The sequence below is a fragment of the Parus major genome, chromosome 4, assembly GCF_001522545.3.
Source record: "Parus major isolate Abel chromosome 4, Parus_major1.1, whole genome shotgun sequence".
Lineage (NCBI taxonomy): Eukaryota > Metazoa > Chordata > Aves > Passeriformes > Paridae > Parus > Parus major.
Genome location: NC_031771.1, coordinates 26325632 through 26344258, shown reverse-complemented (window position 1 = coordinate 26344258; position 18627 = coordinate 26325632). Strand labels below are relative to the sequence as shown.

The window sequence follows — 18627 nt, the reverse complement described above, 5'->3', positions numbered from 1 at the left end:
AGGCCACAACTATTCTGAAAGGACTTAACTTAAGCACAAAGCTGCCATTTTAATTTTTTTTTTGTGAAACAATGCCCAAGCCTTTTTCGTTTTCTTTTTTTTTTTTGTGAAACAATGCCCAAGCTTACCTTATAACATACACTACAGCACTGTATTTCCCAGGGTTCCCAATTCAAGGACTTTAGTTTAATACCATCTTTGCTTGTGTCCAAAGCACATTCAACCAGCTAGAACTTCCATGTCCTTTATTAATGTCATAGATGAACACAGGAGAGACTCAAGAATGATCAAGGAGATCAAGTTGGTCATGACCCATTAGGTTTATAGAAGATACAGACTATTTGGGCTACTTTGTTAGATTCAAGTAATTCACAAGAAAAAGCACAGCTAATCTAGGTGACGTTTGTCTGTCAAGCATCAGAAACTCGGGAGAGCATAATAAATCATAACACAGAATACAACTTTACTACCAAAGACTCCAAGAGAAATTCAAAAATGCAGCTTAGCTCTGAGTGCGCTCAGAGCATAAATAAGCCTTTCATTAGGAAGTATGGACTTGATGGTCAAATTTTGGCTATTTTCCAAAAGAGCTGATGCACACACACAAAAACCCCCGTGGAAATCCAAGAGAAAAATCTGAATCATAGAAAACAAATTTTTTGAAAGCAAGGATAAATTACAAATGAAGGAATTATTTTCAGCCAAGGGGTATTTGCTTCATAAGTCACAGCAAAACACCTAAAAAACCCCAGCAGTGACAAGTGAGGAAAAACCAGTAATTGGTTACACAGCATACTTTGTTAACTTATACGTAGCAAAAGATAAAGAAAATGGCCAAATCTATTTTGATTTACTCCAGTTCTAAGTGGACTAGTACAAGCACACAAGTTGCTCTATATTCTCACTAGCAAAGAAAATTCCACACATTAATTCCATTGTGCTTTGTTCTAAGAGTATCTATAAAGGAAAATATCTAAAGAAAGCTATGAAAAAGACCATGCAACTCAAAAAGAAATCATACAACACAAAGCTTAAGAAAAACAACTCAGAGGAAGAAAAGGTTACCTTACATTGCATATGCCAAAGATGAACAGAGGCATTGCTGGACATGTCTCAGAAATAAATATTCTACTAGTAGCCTAGTGTTAGAGAGGTTTGTAAAACAAGTTTGTCTTTTTAGTTCCCCTCAAAGTTTAAGAAGTTGTATGAAAAACAAAAATATAAGCTTGTTAGAATTGCTGAAAGTCAAGAAGAGTCTTGACTTTCTTGAGCCTAAATGCTTTTCCTAGACTGAAAATCTCTTTCTCATCCAAAGGGGAAGGCATAGACAGAAGAAAGAACAGAAAAAGATCTTGTCACTAGACTATGGAAAGAAGGGCTATTTCGCTTCACACTAACTCATGTTTACTAGGGAGCATGCAACTGGAAAATGTCAAGGGCAATGGTAGTTGCAAAGGCATGTACAGATGGGAATGGCTTCTGAACATACCCAAAATTTTAGATTTCTCAACCCTGATATGGACACCATGGTATAGGAACTATTCATGTCAGGTTCCTAGAGAACTTCCTAACAGCAAATTTCACCACTATCTCCCCTTGTATATTAATGTCTGGTACATTGATACCAGAAATTTGAAATTCAGAGTGATTCAAGTGTGACATTTACTCCTGCCCTTTATTTCTGCATCTTCAAATTAGCTACTATGAGGAGAGGAGGACACTTCTTCCCATGATCTTCCTGGTGGGAATCAAAGCAAGCCAATAGCTCGACAAATTTAAATACTGTCTTTAACCATGTTAAATATACTTTTTATACGAAGCCTACAACACAAATGTATGGCATCTCCAAGTACAGAGGCACAACACTCCATCAACTCAAAAAGAACTTGTAATTTCTCTGAATGATCTTATACCTTAAAAAAAGAGTGTACATCCAGTCAATATGGAACTCTAGAAAGATCAAAACTGACACATCTCCTTAGGCATGTTTTCTGAAAATGCTAGTCTCTCTTTGCTGTGTCATTACTGGTATAATTCTGGATTTCAGCAAGGAGGAGGCTTAAGTCATAAAAAAATCTAAAAATCTGGACTTTGCAGACAGTACAGTCAAAGAAATAATGTTCTAAACAAAGATCCAAGACCCCTTTTTCCAACATATTTCACTAGTCCTCTGGCTGTTGGTTCTTGTCAGTGAGTTTGAGACATTTTGAGTTTTTGTGGGTTTGTTTTCTAAATCAAGGTACCAAAAATATAGAATAAAGTCAAGTCCTGTCCTATTTAGTTGTGGTATATTTGATCCCAAGAATCAATGTTTTAAAGAGACAAGAGAATTTTCAAGAACAGCTTCAGATGAATAGCATGTATTCTGATTGGACCACAGCATACTCCAAAGTAGCTGACAGACAGAATCACAGAATGGTTCAGGCTGGAAAAGACCACAGTGGGTCCTCTGGTTCAACATCTCTGCTTAAGTAAGTCCATCCTAGAGCACATGGCACAGGATTGTGTCCGGAGGGCTCTTGAGTTATCTCCAGTGAGGGAGACTCCACAAGCTCTCTGGGCACCCTGTTACAGTGCGCAGTCACCTGCACAGTAAAGAGGTTCTTCCTCTTCTTCAGGTAGAACTTCCTGTGCATCAGGTTCTGCCCAGTGCATCTTGTCATGTTGCTTGGCACCACTGGGAAGAACCTGGATCCATCCTCTTGGCACCCTCCCCTCAGATACTTTATAGACATTCATGAGGTATCCTCTCAGTCCTCCCTTCTCAATGCTGAACAGGCCCAGCTCCCTCAACCCTTCCTCACACAAAAGCTGCTCCAGTCCCTTCACCATCTTTGCTGCCCTCCACTGGACCTGCTCCAGGAGCTTTTTGTCTCTCATGTCCTGAGGAGCCCAGGACTGAACACAGCACTCCAGATGTGCCTCACCAAGGCTGAGTAGAGGGGCAGGATCATCTCCTTCAATCTGCTGGCAATGCTCTTCTAAGGCACCCCAGCATACCACTGGACTGCAACTTCTGCAGTTGCTACAATATTTAGATGACAAGAAAAGTAGCAAATCTAAAAGCTATTTAATTAGACATAAAAAATAAAAAAGAAACTTCTGATTCTAATAGAAAGAGAGCACAAGCATCTACTAGGTGTAGAACGTCATCATCCCTGCTTCTCATCCTCACTGAGGAGGATGTTCTTATCTGAACTTGAAGAACACAGGAGGGATTCGGACTTCCCACGGATTGTTAATTTCTTCATGGTTTGATGCAAACCTCACTGATGCACCTGTCCACAACTCTGTCATTTAAGCTGTAGACATAACAAGAAGCTATTTTTCAAAACTGGTCTTTGTTTAAAATTTTTGACAGCTATGCATTCCCTGACAATTGTTCCTTAACTTGTAGCTTTTTAATAAGAAACACTTCTGGCAAACTGGTGTGCTTTAAACACCTTTCCATTATTCTTACGTTATTCTTTTAATTTCATCAAATCTCAACTGATCAGGAAGCAGAAGCATATAAAAAACACATAAATTGAAGTAACTATTGCAACATTAAGAAAAAAACAATCAGCCAAGACAAAACAAAGCCATCAGAATAGCAAGTAACTAGTTTTGAACTTACAGATGTCCCTGATTTGTTTATATAAACTAAAACCTTATTGTATCAGCAGTCAACTCAAAAAGAGCAAAAAGATTTAATTCCAAGCTTTAGTGTTGAAATCTCTACATTTGGAATGACGAAGGAAACATTAGAAATGGAACATTCTTTACCTTGCTAAATCAGTAATACCGATTAAAGATTTCCCACATTATACCAGAGATTTAACAAGGAATGCTTGGAAGAAAACTAAGCCTTTCCTATGCATTTTTGCTTGTGCTCACTGCAACAACAGCTTACTTTCATACAGCTCTATTCCTGTCTAATAGCAAACTCACAGAATACGTACATGCACACACACACATATGCCTGCATACCTTGTAAGTGTTTAGGCTCCACTTCCTCACCAATTCCAGTTTCTCCATTGCTGGATTCTTTACTTCATCTGCTAACACAACAGGTCCACTCTTCTGCTGAGCTCTGCCCCCTGTGTCAGACACAAAGCAAATCTTCAAGGTCTTGGGTCTGGGCTTTTTGTTTGTTAGTTTGTTTTAAGGGATTAGTAGCAGGTATGGAAGATTTGTGCAATTGCACATCCAAAAGCAGAGCAAGGTGATAGTAAGAACTTTAGATGAATAAGCAGATTTTTAAAAAGCAGTTCCAGAAAGAAAGACTTACTTTAAAACTGATACAAAATGTTGTATCAGTTTTAAAGTAAATATATATATAAAGAAAATACATTTCACTATTTAATGAAGTAATAGTCTGAATTAAGCATACTGAAAGCTTAAAACAGCTTTTGAGATATGTTTATTACTTAATCTATGTTTAAAAACTCCAACAGTTGAACACACTTTTGCATTTAGTCAATCTAAAAGCCTGTTTACAACCTGAAGACCACTGAACAACCATTACTGGCATACTGTTGTCATGAAGTACAGAGTTTTTTAATCTTTTCCTATGAAAATCATTCTTTCCAGAAAATGTGTTCAGACAATATTTAATTTATTTATTTCAATTTTATTAGCTCATTGTATTAGGAACAATTAATTCTACAAACCATGAGTATAAAACCAGCAAAGAAGAGATTTAAAGCGACAAATTAAAATACCTAGGGCAAATCACCACACACAAACTGTCATTACTCAGCATTTTCAAGCTAGTATGGATATCATGTGGAGTCCATGTTTCAATTTTGCAAAATTCCTAGTGTCCTCCTAAATATTAAGAACTGCTATGCATCATCACTTTTTAAGCAACATTTTACTTATTCATGTCCATATTAATTTTAACTACTCCTGACTTTGATCCCTACTGCTACTTATGGCCACCACAGCCTTTCCAAGTTATTTATGCAAGCAAGAGTTTGGAAAAAAGTCTATACAGATACCTCAAAGATATTCCTTTAGCATCAAGTTCTACTGTGCTCTTTACATCTTCAATATGCTATGCAAACATTAAGTGATTAACCCTCTCAACACCCTTATGAGGTAACTGAGTAAAGTTTTCTCCTTTTACGCAGGAGGAAGCAGACTAAGATGTTAAGTAATTTGCCCACAGGCACAAAATGAGTCAAAGTGGCAAAGCTGAGTTTAGGTGTTGTGAATTCCTAATGGCTGCCCCCATAGTCTATTGGAATATGTGATCATTTGGGGGAGAAATTCAGTTTTAACCTAAATAAAAGATTTTGGTCACTCCTATTTAATCTACTGTTTGTTATTATTAATATTAGCTATAATTTTCATTTTATGGAGTGAAAGCAGCTTAGAGAGGAAAGCAGAGGTTAATTTGTAAACTATTGAAGTCAGAAGTGAGAGCCACCAAAATCCCGCAGAAATTTTATTTCCAATTAATAGTACATCAAATAATTAGAAACATGGAAGGGTTAGTACGGTGTCAGCAGAGACAAGGGAGTTATCCAGTCAGTGCTTTGATACCTGTGGGAATAATTAAATCACAACCTTGTCCAGCCAGTCTGCTAGCTGCTGCACTGCTAGGAGATATAACAGATGATTTGGGTGATGCTGAGGAACCTGAAAAAGGGACATTTAACCATGAAAATCCATCATCTTCCCTTAGAAGTGAATGTGCACTCTTACAGAGAAATGTTTTCAAAACAAAGAAACATTTGCTTCAGCAACTATAGAAGTGTTCACAGAAAAGTTGTTGGAATTTCTGATGGAAATGCTTTTCAAGAAGTGTATCCCTCCATGTGAACTACTCCAAATTTCCTTGATTTAATCTTTTTCTCTAGGTCATGATGACAATTTTTTTTTTCTGTAAGAACAATCAAAATGTAACTGAAAGGTGAAGTACAGACCATAAACAGAAAATTCCATGGAAGATTATTATATAAGGATCCACAGCTGAAACACTCTTTTTCAGGTCTAGGTAGAACTCACTCCGCACTCTCACTGAATGGTACTTAAAGCACTGAGGGGTGAAGTAAGCCCTGAAATCTCTGCCAATTTCAGATACACTTTATTGACATCAGCTCTTAAGTCTGTGTAAACATGCAGCAATAAGTTATCCTGAAGATCGTACAAGTCATTAGCTGTGAAAGGGTGCAAACTCATTCCCAAAAGAAACATTTTACAGCACTCGCTTTTTCTCTTAAAAAAACAAACAAAAAACAAAACCAAAACAAAAAAACCCAAACCAAAACAAAAGCAACCAACTTTAAATGACCTGCACTGTGTGTGTTCTCTGAGCTGTTTTAGGATTATGCTCATTATGCTTTTCAGAGCTTTGCCTTTGCTTTATATCTTTCATAACAGATAAATCTGAAGTGGCTTCCTTATGGAATTTTCAGGATTTAAAAAACAATTAAGTTAGCTTTTCCTCTGTAATGATGAACGACCACTGTACTGGGGGGGGGAATTTAACTGCTTTTGCTGAGAAATTCCAATATACCTCAGGGCTAACAGTGTGCTAAGGGGAAAGAAACTCAAACCTGAACTTTGCAGTTTCAACAAAATTTAGTTATCAGTAACACAAAAAACATCACTCAAAGTAATTGGATTGACAATCAGCTTTAAAACATTCCACAGAGCACTACTAACATGAAATAAATCAAATTATTTGGATCCAACTGCACAGAAAAGATGAGACAAAGACAGCTCACTTGCTGTGTCTTTCTGTAGATATACATTGCATAAGAGCTGCAACTGAATTCATCCAGGCATAAAAGTTTGACTGCAAGATCCTGCCTGAATCATTTCAGCAAGCGAGCCAAGACAAGCAGTTAAAAAAATCCTTATCATTTGACAGAGTATTAACACAGCCTTATGCATGTTTCATCATTCAACATCCCCCAAATCCTAAAAGCCCTTCCCCTCCAATACTGTCTACTTTGCATTCAAAAACGAAGCCCTTATAAGGCCACTCAAACAGAAGACAGAATTTTTAGAAAAAGGGCAATCACTCAATTTTTGTCCATGGTTTCATAGGAAGCTCTAGCTTTTACCACTTCTCTCTCCCTGATTTTGTCAGAACATCAGGAAAAATCCAAAGAAAATATCCTTGGAGAAAATCTTTGATACTCAAAGTGTTCAAAGCTCATAATTTGTGTACAGAAATTTCCACAGAACATTTGCATTTCAAACACATTAGTGCAGCTTGAAACATCTTCAGACACTTTTCCTTACAGGCTAATACACTTAACAGTTGCAACTGTTATCCTGGTAATAGAATACAAAAAGGCAGGAATGGTGAGCAGTTTGCCATCTGCTCCAGTTTTTAGCTAGATATTTTGCTATTTTCAAAGGCATAAAGAAACACAGCATTCACTTTGTAATATATGTAAAGTACAATATGTAAATCAACTGTTTTCATAAACAAAGAATTTTACCAAACAGGAAATTAAGCAACATGCAAATTAAATTTATGACTACAAAGAGACTTATTTTCACGGCTGCACATCTGAGATAATTTAAAATCTTTCAAATTCAGAAACTGTCAAAGGTACGTAATTAATTAAATACCACTTGCCCATACAATATCATGGTATTCTATTGCTTTTAGATAGGAAATAGTGACATTATTGGCTTGTCTATCACTTTGCATTTCTCATTGTTTAATACCACTTAGATTCTCTAAGGCATACATTAATACCACAAGAAGAACCCCACTTTTTTATCTACTCTCAATAAGTGAAGTGTGTATAACAAATAAATAATTCTCCAGTTACATTTCAAATCGGAAAAATAACTTGCAAAATCTGAAGAAAACTTCAAAACAATGTAATAGGAAAATTCTTCAGCCTGACACCCGTTCAAGGTGCTCAAGGCCTTCCATTCCTGTAAGTGCAGACCAACTTAACACTAAGTAGTTTCCTGCAGTCCCTTGACAGATATTACAAGTGTAGCATATATTCTCTATTTTAACAACCCAGCTACGAGTGAAGATAAACTGGTTGTCACTAATGCAAATCTCAAATGTGTACGTTTATCCAAACTGCTCAAAGCAACTACAGAACATTGTACTTCTGACCATGTAAGAATATGCCTGAAGATTTTAAATTGAGAAATACAAAAAAACCCCACTTACCTTTACTTGGAAACTGTCCTGCCTCAACAACTCCCTCTTTGGCACCATCAAAGCCATGAGATGTTATTTTGGTTTCAGAAAGTCCAAGTCCAACTGGTAATGAACATTTCAAGTCCTGGAAAATATATGAATAAAAATGGAAAGTTAAAGCAAAAAAAGCAATTTAAGTGACTCTAAAGTATTATAATGCAGTTTCAGTAGCTCTCAGACAAGCAATTTTGCCTTTAGTCTGGAGAGTCCTTGCTGGTGTCACAGCTTTCTACTGGTATGCACAAATAAAACATAAATGAATGAGAAACACTGTAAGTATAGCCTGAGTATTTATTCTAGATTTTTCTGTTATATTGATGACCAAGTAGAATGCCATGTCTTAGGGAATCAGTTAATAAAAATGTGGCCAGAAGTATCATGTTATGTGGTCTGAAGCTGGTCCAAGCAACCATGTCAGTTTAATAAGGTTTCCAGTTAAAAACTGGATATAAGATTATCAAGCAGAAAACACCTTACAAACCAAAAAAATGTCATAATGTTGAAGATTACAAAAAAAACACTCAGCAAGGAATAGCCTTAAAATTGATAGCATCCTTATTTCTTACAAATAGCACACGAAATCTTTTTTAATATTTGACATGGAAGGGACATCCAGAAAGGCATCACTTAAACAGCTTCCTTCTGAGCACCTATTCTGCATCGTAAGTGCTTGGACCACAAAGCTGCCACATACTTTTGTTTGCTTTTGAAACTCCTTCACTTAAAATTGTCTGAGATCACCTTGTTTAACTTTTGAGGGCTAGATCAACTATTTAAATCAGCTCTCAAGTAACCAAAGTCTTCACTGAAACCCAGCACAGGCCTAAGAAAGACTCCACACACCACAGCTCACATACCATCCTACTGCCCCTTTTTGCTGTCTTACCTACCTCTACAAAAAGCTCCCCACAGGTTTCCTGGACTATACTGCCAGTGATCTAATTGAAGATTAAGCCTCTGGTGTTATGGAAGTAGACACACTACTCTTAAAAAGTCTGGGTTTTAAAGCAATTTAAAACCATTAATTCATAGAAGTGAAAAAATAGTATGAAAGCAAGCAAAATGCAGTTGCAAAAAATAAAAGCATCACAAAATCAAAGAACTGTCAGTGTCTGGAGTCAGGTACTATTTTGCATCCCCTCTCTGCTTCCATACAGAAGTAGAAAAGTGGAAGAGCTACAGAAGATCACTAGAGAAAAGCTACACATAGCTTTAAGATGCCAGTGTCTAGACACATTTAGTAACTGTTTATGATCCATGCAATGCTTCTAATTACAAAGAAAACACAACCTTCAAAATCTAATCCATGTTTGACCTATACGTGTAGTCACTCAATCCACAAACCAGAAGCAAGGCAGCGCATAAGAACGATATTAACACTGCCTAGAGGCTCAGATTGTCAGGAAGTAGTTTTGGATCCCATCCCCCCCAGATTTATTTAGATGTCTTCACTTTAGGACAAACCCCTGGGAAGAAGAAAAAAAGTAAGAACTACAAACATATGAATTCCAGCAAATTAATTTTTCCATGTGAATTCCAAAAATCTCGCTGACATAAAAAACCCAGCATGTTACTGCAAAGAGTAACCATTTCCTACAGCCAAACTTTCACTTATGTGAACAGGCTATTTGTAACAGATCATGCCATATTTGTGTACCTGAAGCATTATGCAAAATATATATATATATATATAAAAGAAATATTAAAAAAAAAATAAAATAAACAGCATGGAAAAGCACACAGTAGTCACATGCAGAACCTGATCTCCCAAATCAAGCATATCAGAACTTTGGATACATACTGTTTTCAGTCTTCACAACTGATTTAACATTGCTGCTTCCATTTAAGTACTTGCAATTGGTGGCATGCTGGAAAGCCTTTGCTTCAACTTAGTTTAGCTAACAGACTAGTTTAACTCAAAATGTAACAACTCACTAGAAGCTGAAAAAGCAGAGAGACTTGAAAAAGGATAACCAGATTGCAGAGAAGATGCACTGATTTCACAAAAGGGACATGGCATGGATTATTTTTTTCCTGAAGGCACCCTGGCATGTTGTGTAGTTTTCAGAAATATCTAAGCCTGTAGCCAAACAAATGCAGTCACTAACCTGCTTAAGCACGTTCACAATAGGAATCTAAGCAACAATTTGTATTTTAAGGTTAAAATGCAGAACATCTGCTTTGTTAAGTCAGAAGTTAAACACAAGCTGAACAAACTATAGAATTAAATAAACCAAAACACTATGATTCATCCATCTCTTAAACAAAAACTTGGTATTTGGAATATGAACATTTTAAAGATCTACAATTGTGCATATATACATATGTATATAAATATATCTATATATATATATCTCAGAGTTTTTTACATAAACATATATACATATGTATATGTATACAAACACTTATTTGTTCAAAGAGATCTACTTTTTTCCCCACTGTCAAAAAGGCAAAGTTCAATTTAAAGAAAGGCAAAGTTCAATTCAAAACCCTTTTTAAACCCTAGTTGAAATACATCTTTATGAAGAATGATATTCTTGCATATGAATTTAAAAGATAACTTTACCATTTGTTGATTCCAGAATTGACAAAAAGTCAGTGATTATCAAAACAATACCTTTTCATTGTTTACAAACATGCAAGTTACTGTGCAGAGGAGACACACTGATAAAAGTTTTAATGTCATTCTTGCGACTAATTGTGCTTGCTTTTTTTTTACTTTACACTAGAGTAGATAAACAAAAAAGCTAGCAAAATATCTGTAATCATACTGACAAAACAGTTTATCCCTTCAATAACTTAAAATGAGGGATAATTTAGAAACACTGCACAAAATGTCACACTTAAGGGAAGGTATGAGTGTACTTAATGTTTGAGTGGTAAGAAGGCAACATAAATAGCTTTTGGGTTTTTTTCCCACTAAATGTAAGTTTGTCTCTTACAACATAGAAAGTGAGGACAGATTCCCCTTCTACAATATGATTATTATATTTTGATAATGTATAGCTCTTCTAGCTAAATTTAAGATTCCCGCCCCCCCTTCTTTGTAAAAGATAAATTCAAGTCTTTAGAATTGATCAAAATTTATTGATACATGGCAAGCCCACAAGTCTATTGAGGGGTCACCATCACCAAAAAACAAACAGAAAAATGCTTCATTAATAATTTTCATTTGTATGAGGCTGAAACCATATTTATACAATTACTACCTAGCAGAAGTGTTTTAACTTTGTAAGTTCATTGAGACCCAGAGCTAGAGGTATAAAAACCCACAACTCAGAAGATTCCCAAGTTAAAAGGTTGCATTACCTACCTCATTCTCAAACATTTAGCAAGAAGCAAAAGCATGAAATATAGTTAAACAGAATAAGTGCATTAGCTTAATTAGGTCTAGTCAAGACAGCTCATATTTATATGTCATAGAACATTTAAGCAACTTTAACCATTTGTTAAAATCCCACTTTAATGACTTCAAATGACTATGCTAAACTAAACGTATTTTAGTCAGGTTAGCCTTATTTACACAACTCTATTATACAGTTCATTTGATGAACCAGTATGAATTTTTGACATAGCAATCCTGTTGAGACAGTAGACACAGCAAAGAAGTTGTTCAGAATGCACATCCATGAAGGAATGTTGGCTGAATTACAAGACTATTTCCAAAATGGTACTTCCCAATCATGCTATCCGTAATAATCTAAAATGAAGAGGGGAAAGACCAGAACTGTACTGTTTCTCCAACAGCAGAAACCAACCCAGCCAAAACTTAATTTGTAGAAACTTCCTTAACTAAGGAGCAACTAAAGAAACAACACTGTACTAATTTCTTAGTTATACTACTGCATTAGTAATGCATCACTAAGCATAAACTTCTGTTTAGTACCAAAAGGAGGTTTGACAGGTACAGTTTTACCTGCCTTTAATACCTTGAATTAAAGTATTCTTAAAACCTCACACCAATGCCTAGTTCAACAGTGGAGCAACTAATATCAGATATCATATGCTTGTTTTTAATGGTGGATGACATTTTAAATAAAACTACTCAAGTTGACTTCAGAAAAAAATTTACAACATATCTGGTTGTAAAGTTCACAGCTTACAGTGTGATTACAAGTCCTATGGAACAAAAGGTTATGTAGATAGATATAACATCTATCCAGTAAGATACATGGGCTCTGAACTTTAACTTCTTATCAAAATCATGTTCAAGTAGAGCTCCTTGAACATATTCAGCATTTTCTTCTTCTCTTTGCCCCATTACATCACTCAGTTCCTATTCTCCGTGAATCAAGCCAATAGATCCTCCCATCAGTGTAAATTCAACATAAATAAATGGGAGAAGACCTGAAGGCTTTAATATTTGATGAAGTGGTAAATAACAGACTAACACATTTCTTCTATTCTCCAATACACTGCTCTTCAATCAGAAGACCCCTTCTACTATATCTCTTTTGATTTACCTGAAGTCATACTACAATCCAGTTTTAGTTTCCTTCCCACTCTCATCATTAACACACAGATTTTTGGTTTTTCAGACTTTATGAAGAACATTTGACTTTTTTATCTCCTCAAACCAGTTTTTTAGCACTGACACAGTTCTCAAGATATATTTTAAATCAGTTCTTCATTAATTAAACTATAATTACCCAAAGTAAAAATCTAACTATGTCAGTTGACATAGCAAAACCTAAGAGATGAACACAGATGTTTCAAGCAGAATGTGAGTGACAAGGCTGGCTTTTTTTCAGAAGGCAAGAAATAAAAGAGAATTGACCTTATCTATTTGTGCAGTCTGGCAATAAAATTACAGAACAAGACAGTGAACACATGCACTCAGATTCATCAGGTCCCAGACCTTATTTCATAATTCAAGAAAGAAAAATTGAAGACTCACAAGAAAGTTCATTATCTTTTTGCATCCTAAAGTTTATTACTGGTTTTGTATGCATGCTTAACTATGGTTTTGTGCCCATAAAAGTACAGTAAGAACCATGAGAAGAGGCAGTATCAAAAATGAAATGGAACAAATTCAGGCTCAAACTGCTAAGATATCATAATCTGCTATAACTGCTATAATATCATAAAGATTTTGTGCAATACTTTATGCATGACAAATTGCTTACAGCTACTTGAATTTACAGGCAGACCAAACTTCTTTCTGAAAATTTTGGTTTATTCCTATGCAGCTCTCACACTATCTGGCATGTTCTTGCATATAGGAATAACAGCAATAATATACTTCCCTCACTCCTTCCTATTGTCCTCAGCTCCCAATCCCCCCAGTCACATTAAAAAAACACTATGCTAATCACATCATTACAATGGCATGGGAGGAAAACTGGGCTCTGGAAGTCAGGGACAGGTGAAGCAAAACAAGTGAATAATATAAAACAGCCAGACTTTTTTGTAGGTTGGGCTTTCTTATACAAAGTAGTAAGTAAAACTTTTGATTAGGAAATGCTGAAGTCTTCTGTCACAAATACCCAAACATTAGAGAACAGTTCCATACATCAACTCCTTAAAGCTCAAGTGAGATCCAACAGAGCCTCAGGAGTTAAAAAGCACTATGTTAAACTTTTTTATACTGAAAGAACGTTAGAGATTTGATGCAATGATGACTGAAGCTACAGCTTTTTTTCAGTAAAAGAGTTTCCATCCATCATATGGGCAGGACAAGACTTGTTTGAATTCCATGGGCATGTCTTATTAGAGAATCAGAAGGTAGCAGCATATTTCTATTTGAGATTTTACAGTTAGGAAAACACTTAAGTTACCTTTTAAATATGCATTATACCAATCAGATGCATCAATTAGTGCTATGTCACATCCCACAAAAATGGAACTAACATGCCTCCTTCTGAAATTACATTATGACAATCTATGCTATCTGATGTTCTGTAAAACTAATGGCATCTTTCTTTAAAGAAGGAGCAACCCTACTTGTCATTTCCAGGTAAATACGTTTGCTCTGCACTGCCTCACAAAATGAAATCCTTCTCATGCTTGAATGCATACTAACACTGCATTTGGTGAAACATAAATGTGCATTTTCATGCCTGAGCACCTTATGGATAAGGTCTGATGGAAGTGCTAAACAGAACACAACTAAAGAGGAAAGTGCAGTTTTGTAATTAAGGAATTCTGAAGAAAAGGTTGTACAAATACCTCTTTACTCAAAAACATAGAATCAAAGCTGCTGATGTCTTGGTGGCAAAGTACTTACAGAAGCCCAAAAAATACAGAACAAGTATTTTATTCTTTACATCTGAATTGTATTTCACCTAGATGAATATTTCCCTGATCATAAAAATAAGGAAGCAGGAAATTAAAATAACCCTGTTCCCCTGCTTCCCAAGAAGATGCAATCAAAATCAGCATATTGGAGTGTTTTAACCTTTGCTGTGGTCACATGCTCTTACTGAGCACTGTGGGAACAGTACAAATTACAGTGACCATAGTTTCTTGCCCCTTTCTTAAGTGACCTCATAAAAAACAGTACTTGGCTTGTCATTTCCATAAGTTGTATGAAAAAAGACCCCAGAAATTTTGTGGTGCAATGCATATTGCTTTAGGTTAAAGCAAAAAATTACCTGGCAAGGAAAAAAAGAGAAAGCATGGCATTAAGAATTAGAAATAACAAACATGAAGCAAGATGAATAGAAGCTAAATATTAGAATTTGAGACTACAAGATTAGTAAACAGACCTAGATGTTAATTCCAAGAAGTTTATTTTCTTTGTTTTGTTTATAAGAAGCCTTGATTATCACATATTCTGACTTCAGGTCACATATGCAGGCGTGAACTTGTACAAGACAGTTCAAATAAATAACTGAGGTGCACTCCTTCATTGATCTCAGAATAAGCACTGCAAAAATAATTACAGCAAGTTCAAATATGCTTGCAGAGTACAGGTTTTTCTGCAATTTGACCAAAGATTTAACCCATTTTTGTTGAAGTAGGTTTAAAATATAGTTGACTCCAAGCCAGCAAAACGATTAGCATACAGGAAAAAATCTACACCAACTTCCACACATGGCCACAGACAAAAACCACCTTAAAATTCCAGCTTTACATTTTGCCTGAGCAAGGGCCCTAATGCAGTCACCAAGAGAGCAAGTTCCATTTGCTGTACATAAGTGTTGCATGCATTGCACTGCAGAAGCAATCACTATGTAAGGAAAAGGTAACTTAGATAGCAGTGAAGTCACAGCAGCAGCCAGGTCATCAAGCTTCAAATTACTAAATCTGTTTCCCTACTCTGAGGTGAACCCAAATTCCTTATCACTTCAAGATGCATTTCCCAAGCTTGTCTCCCCACACATACATCTGTTCAGAAACGTAGTTTTAACTTTATTTCATTAAACATTCTATTAATTTTTATATTATGCCACTGGTAGATCTTAGTTGACCAACAAATCTTAAAAAGGTTCCCCCCTCTAATCAGCATTTTAGTAAAAAAGAATAAAATGTTTAAGTTCTGCTGAGTATTTCTTTTAAGAATAAATCTGCACTACAAGTCAGTATGAAACTGCTAAAACTTAAGAGCTTTCCTTCAAATCTAACCCTCAGCAGATATCAAATAAACGTGGACAATTAACTATTTCCAAGCGAAAATCCAAATAAAAGCAGCCCGACCCCAAACTGCAGCCGCTGTTCCCCAGCGCCCTCTGCTGGACACCCGGGGCACCAGCAGAACTGACGGCTCCGCTGCACCGAGCGGTGGGGGAAGAACTCGGCTGTTGCCACGCCGAAAAAGCGAAAATAAATACGAAAATATTTTTTTTTTACAAAAACAGATCATTGCAGTACGCAACTACACTGTGTTATGTCATCTCTGACAATAATCTATGAGCTTCAAAGCAGTTTTTTCAGTAAGCCTCCAGAAAATTATGTCAAGTGAGGTCTGCTATGCATTAAATTCTAACTTCAGCATTTCTGATAATGGTACCATGGCAGAAAGAAATTTCTGACCCTGTTATAGCTGTGTTCATGAGAATCTTCCAGCTGTCCATTGCTAGTCACAGGAATTTCTGCCGCTGAATTTTTGGGAGATTCTTGAGCCATTGCACTTTCCTGTAAAAAGAAACAGGTTAGTGTTTGTCTTACATTTCCAATAAGTAATCCATATGAAAATATTTGATGTATGAGTTTCATAGCAGTTTATTTTATTTCAAACTCCAACTGGAAATATTCTGATATACTCAGTTTTTATATGTTTATTTAATCACATAATTGAATGACAGTAATACTCTAGCACAGCTCAGTCAGAAGTAATTTAAAGTTTCCAGATCTAAGAGAAAAAGAACACTAAAATTTAACCCATTGGCATTGGGGGAGTAAGACACAAATAAGACATGGGCTTAGACAAATGTTTTACATGCACACTTGAGCCTCAGAGAAGTTTCTGTATCTCAAATTATAATGAGCTTGGCTAAAAAATTGTATTATCTATTCATAAACAAGAAATACTAGAGAAGAGCAGTATGTTTAATCATGTGTTACAAGAAAAGCAATGATTCCAAACTTTAATAGCTCAGCCTCTTATTTTACCATAATATAGTGCCACCTTCTGACTAAACTGTTGGTATGCAACTCTCATGAAGACAACAGCAGCAAACCCGAAGTGAAATGCAGAAGTGCCCAAAGAACTCAAAAGTACCAAGAGAATTCAGGATTCAAAGCCAGTTTCAAATGCAGCTGCATCATGAACTGTAGCAGCAGCTGTAAAACCAAGGCTTTCAAGTATGGCCTAAGGTATAGCCTAAGAGAAGAGACATTCCCCGAAGAACTGTACATCATTTACAAGCACCTGAAGAGAGAATAGTAGCTTAATACCCCAAAATTAAGAGGAAGTAAAAATTTCATCCCTTTCAAAAAGCTATTCCTAACTCTGCAAGGAAGCTTCATCAGTCATCTAAAGTGTAAACAGTAGAAAAATCAACACACAACCGAGGCAGTGTTTGTTCACTTACATAAAAGTTGTCTGAAGTCCTCAAACCAGCCCGTGTACTTGTGCTAGACTGGCAAGACAATGTGTACCATCAACAGGTACTTGAGAACAGGTACCCTTCTTCCCTTAGAGCTCTTAAATCATCAAACTGAACCAGCTCTTTTCACTCCAAGGGTCAGGAAGAGGCCCAGCTGAGATCATCAGAAGCTGAAGTACCATCAGCTTCTTCAACCACACGTGAAGCTTTACAGAGTATCAATATAACACCAAGATTTTATTGATACTTACTGAGCATCACTTGCATCACTCTTAACTGGAATATCTTCTGTCATACCCCATTGCTAATATTTCTTCCACATTCACATGTCACCACTTCATTTACATTTGTGAGCCTGATTTCCTTTATTAGTTTTGAGGCCTCTGAAGACTTTTTCAAACTAGTCACTGTCTGTGGGCTCCAATAAATGTGCTTCTACTTAAGCACACCAAAAGGTCTATGCTTATTTTATGAGTACTTTTGAAACGGTAATTTGTTTCATTTCACAGAATATAGAATACCTCAAGTTGTAAGGGATCATCAAATCCAACTCCCTGCTCCTCACAGAGAGTTGCTACACAACATCCATAGATTAAATGTCCTAGTTACTTGCCACATTACATTTTGATTTGTGAAATCTGTCCACCAGCTCAAGTTTCTTATGCTTGCTCTGAATCTCACATGTGTTTAAGCTCTAAGACTGTTAGGAACTACACTTCTACTCAATATGGTCAAGTGAGGTATTTTTCAAAACGCTTGGCCTGTCACAGCTACTTGCACAATACAGAAGCATTAGCACAGGTCATGTTCTGTTCACAGCTGGTTTTGTTCTCCTTTCTGCAAATTATCAGAGCACACAGTGCAAAGGGAAAGTCCTCTACTGTCAAGGGGCACTTTACTAGTGATCACAAACTAAACTGCATCTCTAATTAAAGGAAAAACAAATACTTCACTTAGGTGCTTTTCAACAAGAATCTCAAATAATTTTGCAAATATTGACATTGATATATTTTTATGCTTTTATTCAGAGATATACATACTCAATGCATATGCACACATCTCTAATAATTACATATACTAGAAAACAAAAATTCATCAGCTTCTCTGGACAACTAGAAGCAATTCACCTATTTTTCTGGCATTCCTACTTGAATGAGACCTATGTATCTAGTTCAGAGAAAGCAAAAAATTACTTGTTAATGTCAGTTCCATGCTATGTTTGAACTACAACAATTTCCCATTGCTGAAAAGGGTACATTTCACCACTCTACTTTTTCAGTCTCTATTGTGAACCACACAGTAGCCCACCTCCCCAACACTCACCTGACTACAGTCACCACACACAACTCACTAGCCTGGCAATAGACCTTTTCACAAGGTAAACTTTCCAGCTTCAGTGAGCTGAATCAGTTTGCAATGAGGTCAGACAACCAACAAAGCCATGAAATGAGCAGCTGAAAAGGGGAA

General features: G+C 36.1%; 1 protein-coding gene across 5 annotated transcripts in view; it reads right to left on the bottom strand.

Moving 5' to 3' along the window:
- ARFIP1 (ADP ribosylation factor interacting protein 1) overlaps positions 1-18627 on the bottom strand; it is a 41178-nt gene that overhangs the window by 16740 nt on the left and 5811 nt on the right. For 3 of the 5 annotated variants that reach the window (XM_015625267.3, XM_015625264.2, XM_015625263.2), the window contains 4 exons: positions 16145-16246; positions 8141-8255; positions 5530-5625; positions 3970-4079 (listed from right to left, as the gene is read on the bottom strand). In XM_015625267.3, coding sequence (XP_015480753.1) covers positions 3970-4079; positions 5530-5625; positions 8141-8255; positions 16145-16237 — 414 coding nt within the window. In that variant the 5' untranslated portion in view covers positions 16238-16246. The remainder of the gene's footprint in view (positions 1-3969; positions 4080-5529; positions 5626-8140; positions 8256-16144; positions 16247-18627) is intronic. The other 2 variants (XM_015625265.2, XM_015625266.2) reach the window with 2 other exon arrangements.